This window comes from Colletotrichum chrysophilum, assembly GCF_026319265.1.
Source record: "Colletotrichum chrysophilum strain AFK26 chromosome Unknown scaffold_324, whole genome shotgun sequence".
In the NCBI taxonomy this organism is placed as follows: Eukaryota; Fungi; Ascomycota; class Sordariomycetes; order Glomerellales; family Glomerellaceae; genus Colletotrichum; species Colletotrichum chrysophilum.
Window position 1 is genome coordinate 12,488 of NW_026517611.1, and position 10,314 is coordinate 22,801.

The window sequence follows — 10,314 nt, forward strand, 5'->3', positions numbered from 1 at the left end:
GATGTTACTTGAAATACAACTCGGGATCGGGTAATTACAAGACGAGCAGGATATCGGGGGGCAGATTGTTTGATGTCAGACTAGACTTGGTTGGGCTTTTCTGCTGAGAGACGGCTTTGATTCGGTGGGGAGTAGCTCAAATTTATACTCGTTCGTTGATGTCCTCATCTTATAGGACACCTGATGGCCAAGTCGTGCAATTTTCTGGTAAGTGGGTTCGGAATACCAAGCCGGCGTGGTTCGATGCACTTTTAGGCATAAGCCATCAGCAACGAGACAGTTGTCAGCCAATCTGAGAGCTGTTTAGGCTGAATACCTAGACAAGAAAAGAACTTCAGCAGGCAGCAAGGTCTCCATGCCGATTCCCAAGCAGGCCTCAATTCTGAGTCCTCGCTAGTTGCTGGCGCATTTCTCCAGATGTAGTTTCCTTATTCGTGGGCTCTCAAAAGCTCCATCTGTTATGGTTCCATCTAATGGAAGAACTTTGGCTGCAGCTGAGAACTTTGGTAGTAGCTGAGGACTGCCGACCCGACATGATAATGTCAAAGGCTCCCCCCCTGCCCTTGGCAGGTCGGTCGGGCCTGGACCCTGCAAATTAGCGACCCCTGAAATCCTTCCGTTCGGATTCCTGTAGTATTGATCCTACGAGACAGCCTTAAATCTTTCCGGCCAACTCGTTTAGCCTGGTGCTCGTGGTGGCCAAGGATTACTTGCAGGTGCGGCTTCATAGTCAAAACAAGCATCATAGCCCGTTCAGTCATTGCCCCATTGGCTCGATACGCTTAACGATTCTTCAGCAACTTATTCAGTTCCGATTCAAGACTCGCAATTATGAAGATGTGTACAGATGTATGATTACAATTAAGTCTTACCTAGTTGTTTTGATATACCTGCTCCGGCTTTGGTGGCAGTCTGGTGAACCTAAAATTAAGGGTAGAGGCCGTTTAGACTTATGGTGAAGGATCATAATTGTATTGGCTGACTGTAGCCTGTACTTGCAGGCGGTGCAGCCTGCAGCCAACGTCCCTCTTCAAGCCGCGAGATTCGGAGACCTAAACCGCTCAGGGTGGTAGGATCCATTGACTCCTGCCTTTTTCAGCGAGAATGTAACAACCGTGCTGACACAGTCTCGCCAAGCTTCCCAGGCAGCAACTTCGTCAGCAATAGTCAACCGACGGTACACCGAAGTTCTTTTTAAATGGAGTCCTCCTGTTATTACCCGCATTCAGGAAAAGTTGACCGGACGAAGTAGGCTTGCCTGTCAGACATGGAGTTGCTTTGCAGTACTGGAGCTGAGCGGCCAATACGACATTGTGTCGCATATACGATGCCCCATGCTTAGCACCAACTCCTTGAGCTTATGTCTTGGCGAGAGCCGGGTATCATTAACACTCAAATTGAAAAGGCGAGCAAAAGTGGGAATGAAAAGTAAGGTGATAGGGCGTCAGACATCGTAAGGGGGCCGGAACGTATGGCAGAGAGCCCTCTCATTAAAGGGTGCTTCGGCTTGGATCACATGCTGTAGATTGAAAGATTTTAGATGTTTTTGAATCTATCCCTCAAGCCTGGTAACAGGAATTTGCTGTGTCAGTAATGAACTCTCTGTAAAGATACTCATCTGGTAGCTCGTACCGCTCACCCATGCTCACCCCTTTGGCGCAACATTAGGGCGACGAGTGGTCTAGCCACACCTACACTTTCAAGTGGTGTGGTCATTCGCAAGCTGGTGATTTTCAACTGGTAAGCCAGGAGGCACATTCCAGCACCTCCGCATGTCCTCCCATCTTCTGCTGTCCTGGCATCCAAACCCCACCCGCTGCCCGTCTGACATCATGTGAACATATTGCATAACTGCAGAGCTCAAGAGCAACTAGGGGTAGTTCTAATGATTACAAATTCACAACATACGACTCCGCCGTCGGTGACTCTCCTTACAGTCATCACGCAGCCTTGTCCAGCTAAGGTCCACGTGCTTGTCTATCAGAAGTACCGTAAAGTGAATACCAACACAAGCAGAGATATGGAATTTGATGAAGTCCGTAATGCACGCCTGAGATTAATTTGCAGACGTCCTAGAAGTACCATTCGTAACACTAATGAAGCCTCATTTCTCTGAGACCCGAATGTTCTCATAATGCCTTGCTACTTTGAGAAGGCGTAAGTCTGATCAGAGGTCTCAATACCAAATAGGCAACTACAGGGCAGAATTTTAAATCGAAACTCCAAAACCTCACGATAGACAAGAACTTGTGTTCAAAAGAGACCGTGGTGATGTGCGCGGATGAAGATCTATTCCGTATGAAGCGCTGCCAAACCATGCTTAAGTTCAAAACCAATTGTACATCTCATATCCCGTACGCTTCAATTGAGGAAGACTTTAGTTTGCAAAGGTACATAATGATGAAGCGAAAGCTTGCCTCGCGCTTGCCGCCAGCTTTACACCAATGTATCATCCTTCGTTATGGTGTCGGTCGACCGATGACAGAGTGCTCCAATATTGATACTAATGAGGTTCAGTGAGCATATGACTAGTAACACGGCTTCCCCTTATACCCTGTGTCGGTTTCAGCTTGGTGGCGCTCATGATGACGATGAGCTGCTGAGGTTGGAAAGGGATGTGTGCGATAGTGGCCGACTTCTACCAGAGAACTTACATTTAAGTGCTTACACTATGTGGTCTGGGGGGAAAGGGATGACAGGCGATGATAATGAACATCAGAATTGTTCAGGGTGGAACTGCTTGATCACTTACTCGATACGTAATCTCGTTTTGCGCAATTGGCTCTCTCCAAGACAAATATATATCCAACAACCGTGCGTATTAAAACAAGGATTGTTCAAGAGATCTTGGACTCAACCAGCGAAGAAAAGCGTGTTCAAGACCCGGCATTACGACAGCGAAAATTAAAACTCTGCAGGTTTGAGCGCAATACCCAGTTATTGATAATATCCCTGACGAGTACAGTGACAACGACAGGCGACTCGTAGCCTGCTTGGGCAAGAGAGCTTGACAATAGCTGCACCCCGAGACTTTCTAATGGCGAGCAGCAATCGACGAAGTGATCAAAACAAATAACTCCCAAACCGCTAGATCTAAGTAGTGACCTGGCTTAAGATGGAGGATCGATCACCAGTGATTGAATTCACTTCGTCGCCAGTCAGCACATGCTGAGTCTTCAGTTTGAGATGGCACCCGAATGGCATGGACGCAAGCCATCGCGAAAAAGAGCTCCATGCAGCAATCGGCAGCATTCCAATGGTTATGGACGGAGCTTCGAATTTCCCCTAGTGTTGCTGACGGGAATTATCACGATAGTCATGCCATGACGAGGCATTTATGCGTGGAGTCGCCATCTTATCACCACGTCATACGGGAATTGTTCAAGCGCATGCACTCCTCGTAAGTGTAATTATCTGATGCTCAGGTAGTTTTTGAGGTCTGCCTGCTGCGCTGTGCGATCTCATTAGACTCCGCCGGCACTGCAAGACACCGTACGAAAATCGACGAAATCTGGCCGGGCTTTTGATTAATTTTCCTCTGCATAGATAGTTCTAAACTTGTTTAGTAATTCCATATACCAGGTCCACGGACGAGCACGGTCACTACTGAACGCGTCGCTCGTATGAGATCTCGGCATATGCCCTGGCAGTTTGTAAAAACAAGATTGAGTTTGTGTTTGCAGGAAACAAAACGCAATGTGCTCCAAGATGCAGGAACTCATTGTTCGCACAGATGCAACGAAGCGCCTCAATTTAAATGCAAAGCAAATAGTAGAATTGGTCCAGTGAAAGCCTTTAAAATGCGGACGTAGTCAAAAGCGGCATCGGTGATCAATTCCCTGAAGAGGCAATCATAGCCCGACGTCGGGCACTTCAGTAGCATAGCACCTTGCGGGGAAGCATCACAAAGGAACGAGTTTATTATTAGTAAGCTTGACTATATATTAAGTTGACCCCAACGAGAAACACAACAATGCTATCCCCGCACGTCAACCATCACAATCCATTCCACAGAAACGGAGCGCCGCGAAATCACAATGAACGTTGATCAACAATCACTTGTACTTGGAGATAGCGACACATCGGCTCCATGGTACACCACTCGCGTTAGCATCGATGTTCTGGAAAACGCGAGAGACATTTTGGAGACTTATGCGCGGGTTTCCCCAGAGAATGTGGAAGCCCATGTGTTGACACTGGTACGTTTCTATTTGAGCACTTAATAGAATCTGGCCTGACTGAATGGCTGGCATCAAGCGGGATAAAATCTGGAGTATCTTCCCCTACCCATGCGTTGGCCGCTTCTCCTTTTTGGATTTCTACCTGCATCGCATGCGTCTTTATAATTCTCTTGTCAATCGACTTAAGGAACCCAACGCCAGACATTTAGACATTGCGTGCTGTGTTGGACAGGACATACGCAAGTTAGTTTACGATGGCGTTCCTTCAGAAAACATTGTTGGCGTGGAAGTTGAGAAGGGTTTTATTGACGCTGGCTACGAGTTGTTTCGAGATAACCAGTCCCTCCACACGAACTTCGTCGTAGGTGACGTTGTCGAAGATAAGGATGGTGTCCTCGAGACTATGGTTTGTCAGTTTGACTCTGCTCACCTTGGAATGTGTTTACATCTATGGGATCGGGAGGATCAGCTGAAGGCGTTGCGAAGAATTATTCGACTACTGAAGTCAGAGCCTGGTGTGGCTATTTTGGGTCACACCATAGGACATGTCGAAGGTATTGAGGTGTCCCTGGGAATGAACGGAAAGCCCAGTTTGAGGCATAACTTGCGAACGTGGGAGGCCTTATGGACAGACTTGTCTGAGATGACAGGCTCGCGTTGGAAGGTTACGGCGGAAATGTACGATGATGATGACATGAGGGGCCAACTCGGCGTCACAAAGCCGTCGTGGTGGGACTCACAATGGCGGTTACTTGCTTTTGAGGTGGTTCGGGAAGCCTGAGGTATGCGGAATTCAACAAGAATGCTTTCACAGCAAGTTCGCGACGTGTCTTGCCCTGTCGTTTATTCCACAGATAGATTATATTCAAACTTCGTAGTCTGAGTCCTAAATGGTTACCGAAAGAGAAACTGCAGAGCTTTTACTTCTGTATGAAAGTTCATAGCGCGCACGACACCTTGTGGTTTTGGTAATTTAGCCAGCCTAAACAATCATGTTGTATCAGCTGCGAAAACACGTCCGCATCATGTCGCCCCGCGAATGAGATCTCCCCGCCATGAATCTACTCGATGTTCAAGTCGGGATTAGCGGGATGGACACCAGCAGTTTCCAAAGGCCACCGGGTGGCTTACATTCAGCAGCGCGCAAGCGCATCACGTAGTTCAAGTTGAGCACAGTGTTAAATCTCCCTTATTGGGAATTGATAATTTGCTATCGGAAGAAGCCGACATCCAAATTTACATCGCCTGGACCAGTGGAAAGTGACGATGCGCTCGGCATACGTGGTGTACCGCCTGGAACAGCTCGAAGCTATCGCTCAACCAAAAATCAACCCGGACGAGTTGAAGTGAGGCCAAAGGGTGGCTGGTGGTACGCTCCTCAGGTTCCGTTCTGCTGACTTTGGGCAGCGCCCTCAAATTGTTTTGCATCTCGGACCTTCGTACATGGTAGAGGAAACTGGACGCTGACCCTGGTGGTTTTGGGCTCTTCCGTGTTGATAGGTGCGATGATGGCAATATCGCCAGCTTGGAAGAAGTGGCTCCTCGGGTTCACCCGACACTATAGTTAGGGCAGTATTCTTGATGTTTATTCAATGAACACACTGCCTGACTGTCCAACACGGGTCATGCTAGTTTACGGGCATACCCTTCGCAATGGTGCGAAAACTGATGCGAGGTATCAGCTGGCCAATGAGCTTGTTGTGAGCATTGACCATTTGTGAAGGGACTTTGTGAGTCCCGATGAGTCCTCTGCGACGCTCAATCTCGGATGAATGCCAACCAGAATGAACATGTTGTTCGGCATGTGCCTGCATCGTCTCTAATGCAGATGGTTCGCGGACATCGCGTGCATCCCCGTCGCCTTGACCATTGTTGCTCTTGAATAGAGGTTACCTGATGAGGTCTGCGAGTATCAGCTATCGTCACCTAGGATTCTACTAGCGACTCATGCAATGGGCCTGCTTACGAACAAGTTCTTCTCAGCCGAGTCTTGATCAGTCCCCTTGGGGACTGGGGCAGAGGCGCACTTGCCTCAATCTTCTAGATGTTGACGGTGCACCAAAGTGACGGCAGGGTAGAGGAGTCCGGCTGGTTGGTATTCAGGTAGGATGCGTGTGGACTGCATGATGCCTCATTGATTTCATGACGAAATCACCACGCAACATCATCTATCGAGCCCGAGATCCGCCGACAACCTCGTGGTTGACTCGGACCGCAAGCGCTGGTTGGCCTCATCCAGCAGACTGGGGGCTGCGATGAGTCTCTGGCGTGCGTCCTCGTGGTCCTGTGTCTTTCTCCTCCAAGCGGGCCATGGGCGCAGGTTCTTCCACAGGCGCTTCTTGGTCAGATAATCTCTCACGTCCAGCGGCGCGACTCTGTCGATCTTGGTGATGGGCTCCCACGTGGCTTCTTCGGGGTCATCCGAGTAGCCGACCCACTGCACCAGGAGGAAACCTGATCTCGTACCCCTCCCCAGACGGCGATGGTCAAGGATCTGGAAGACGTGGTAGAATTCGCAGCGAAGGGCCTGTTCTCGCACCTGGCGCGTGGTGAGGTAAACCTGGTGCCAGTAGTCGAGGACCTTGTTCTGATCGATGAGCTGAGCGTGCACCTCGGGGATGACGAGTTGTTCGCGGACGCCGACGCGTTTCCAGTCAAAAGTGACGCGGTATGTCTCGGGGTTCAAGTAGTGGTCGAGGATGACGGCGTCGGGGAAATCTATGAACACAATCTTGGTCAGCGGCTGCGATGGCCATCGCGACTATGCTCTATGCTGTTGCGCCAGGTGTACACCCGTCAACGGATGGGAAAATGCACCAACCTGTTTCTGCGTCGGCTTCCGGGACGCGTACGGAGAGTGGTGGGGGAGGCATAGTCTCCTGCGCCCGGGGAGTGCGGGTAGCTTCGGGAGAAACCGACGACATGATGACGGAATTGTGGCGCCGGCCGCTTGACGGCGGCGCGGGAGTCCTGCGGAACGACATGATAGACGGAGCCGAACCGGAAAGGATGTGGAAAGACTGGCTCCGTTGCGCAGGCTCAGGATGAAGGCTTAAGCGTTGATATCTCGGTTGGTTCTTACGGCGCGGCGTGATGGGGAAAAACCATGGAAAACAAAACAGAAATTCGAGTCGCGCGACGACAGCTAATTGGTCCAATTTGACTAGCGCATGACATCCCTGCGTGCATTGTGTGGCATGTTGCCCTCGACAACCAAGTCCCTGCCTGTTATCGTTATCAGGAGCTTATCTGTCTCTTATCGGGTATCAGCGCAAAGATTCGAGGAAAACAGAATTGGCTATTGAATTCCGTTGTCCAGGGATGGGATTTCAGGTTGTAGATAATGGGCGTGCACTTATTCCCAGACACAAATTGTCCGTCATCTTTCTTCCGAAAGAAACCGGAAACGAGTTCCGGCACACGCTACTGCTTACATCCATACCTAGTGATGTTGATGACTATGCCCTGGCACATACATCCATAAGGTACCCATCAGAAAGAAGTCCTAGTCGGACCGGCGAACGCCCGGTGTTGTATGTCCTTTGCCGGTCTTTATCTTTCTCATGTTGCTGATGGTTGTCATTTAGCGACAGATTCGAAGCATTTAATCACTTCACCGATACATTTCGAGCGAGGACCTATCGACACAAGGACGAGAGCAAACACAGACATTCCAACCATGCCGACGGTCGAGACGCAAACCTGTTCGTTCCCACCTAAACAGACCAAGGGCTGACGCGCGCAGTATTTGCAGACTTCAAGCCTAGATTCAGTCTATACATCTGATAGCGCTAGCTAGGTTATATTTGCTCATCCGCATGCGTGTCCTCAATTATTATTTAAAAATGTCATGACATAACCGAACCCAGGCTGCAAGCATTGAGACGGCAATGTAGACATCTGCACTCATGGCCAAGGCCGGCAGATGCATGTGTCGGCTTGCAGTTCAAATCGAGATAAAAGATAAGTCCTCTTGTGCGCAAGATCGTCAAAGTCCGGACATGAAAAGGCGGCCGCCGACAATAAACTTGTGAGAACCGCAGCATTTGGGTTCTGGAGTCTGGTTGCCTGGTTGCCTGCGTGCAGACAAAATTTGAGGCCTGCTTATGTTCAAATGAGCAAAATCGTGCGTAAATTGCTAGTAATGAAAGCCCTCAAATTATTCCGCGTTATAAGACGCTGTGAAACTGTTGAACTGTCCTCAGGAATCACAAGAATGCCTTTTTTAAGAAAACAATTGAACCAATTTAGCATCCGAACTAGTTAAATGCGTAACTAAAACTCTATTTTAGCCCTACCGACTCTCTTCCTGTCTAGATGAACTAGTCAGTGTCTCAGAGTGCTGGTCCACCAGTAACAGCCGACGGGAGAGTTCGTCTCAACAGTCATCCGTAGAATGTGCAAATTCGTTCTCCCACGCAGCCGGTTACATTGCCCGTGCAGCCTGCATGTTTGCCCACGTAGGCCCCCAGCCCCATTACAGAGGCGTCCTATTAGTCGCATCTTGTTCAGCACACCTTCAACCATGGGCTTATCCGGGCGGGACGAGACCTTCACTAATAGCGCGCGCGACGAGGGCCGTAATTAGGCGTAATGAGGGCTTCAGTCACAGGTGACGATTACTTCAGTTGCAGCGTATGCTTACGTGCTGGCCTTGGGTTGAACTGCCGGCAGGCTCTGAGCCCCAGGCCGGCAGGGCCTCCCACAGGCAACTCAATCTTTGATATTCTGTTTACGAGTGGGTCTTTGGCTGGCCTTTGAACCGGCGTTGTGTCAAGTTTGTGTCAGCTGAACATAGCATCGAGTCAGGTTACGGATCACCAGACAGAACTCCAAAGAGTACCCTATCTGTACTACAGTAACCATTAAATTGCTTTTGGGCTATCCCCATGAACACACCCATTTAAAAGAAGCGTCACTCGCTCTATTCCTCCACACAGTTCACATAGCTTCCGGCGTATTGCTTAACTCAGTCTTACAACTAACCGACAACATCTCTCCTTTTCCTCTTTTATTCCCTTTCATAAAGCGCTAATAGTTGTCGTTGACCGACGCTACCATACTATCCCAGGATGCAATTCTCTACCATCCTCATCGCCCTCTTCGCAGGCATTGCTGTTGCACGCCCTGCTGATGCCCCACCTCCCCCGGACACGAAGGTACGCAAGCTATCTAATTGTTCTTACTACGCTCGCCATAACTGACAGCGCATAGTGCAACTTGTGCCGCGAAGATTGCTTTTTCGGGAAAGGAAGCAATGCCGTCTTCGAGAAGTGTCTGAATACATGCAACAAGGACCTCGGATGCACGCTTACGCCCTGAATGGCTCAATAACCACAAGGTATGAATACATGAGCTATATTTGAGAGGTTCAATGGCTTATACGCGGAACTAGACATATCTGCGGCGAATTGTGCATTGTGTGCGGACCCTCATATTGGAGTTACTTCTTCATCTCACCCAGAATTCCCAATCCAAACCCCACTTTTCTCGCCACCTACCCTGAAGTCTTCGTGACGAAGTGTTCCAAAAACAACGACAAGTAACATATGCACGCTGAGGTCGTGGCCCAGACGCTTGGAATGGAGCGTCACCTGTTAGCCTTTTGCAAGACTGGCAGTAGTCTAGATTTCATTAAATTCAACATCCAAACAGTAAAAGCTGTGAAAGGGGTCATCCCAATTTTGGTTTCACTTACAAATCCCCTGAATTCGAATACCAAGATGCAATGAACCTTCCGTCATTATATGAGCAAGATTGCACTTGATCCAAGAGTGCGCACACGCCGACATCGTCTCATATGGCAACGTCATCATCGAGTAGGCGAGGTAGCTTCAAGTCAACATGTTTAGAATCGGAGACAAGCGGCTTTCCTGAAGCTGTGGGAACTAGTAGATAGTAAAAGAATCAATCAAAGCCCAACCATGCATGGCCATCCCAGGTCTACAAGCTGTTAGCGCCGAAAGAGGCATCCGATCGTGTCAAATGCCCCAGCAGCGCTGCCGCCAAAGCCAATCTATCAAACCTACTAACAAATATACCAAACAATTGAAGCTATTCCCAACTGTCAATTAAACAATTCCTGACCCCTCATATTTGATATATTGGGTTGATTTGGCTTGGTATATTATAT

General features: G+C 49.1%; 1 protein-coding gene across 1 annotated transcript; it reads right to left on the reverse strand.

The window, feature by feature from the left end:
- Positions 1 to 6,345: 6,345 nt before the first annotated feature.
- COL26b_014270 (uncharacterized protein) lies at positions 6,346 to 7,105 on the reverse strand (the record flags this gene model as incomplete). The annotated part of the gene is made up of 2 exons (XM_053186846.1): positions 6,346 to 6,899; positions 7,003 to 7,105. The coding sequence occupies 2 exons, from the start codon at positions 7,103 to 7,105 to the stop codon at positions 6,346 to 6,348; spliced, it is 657 nt and encodes a 218-aa protein (XP_053029211.1).
- Positions 7,106 to 10,314: the final 3,209 nt, after the last annotated feature.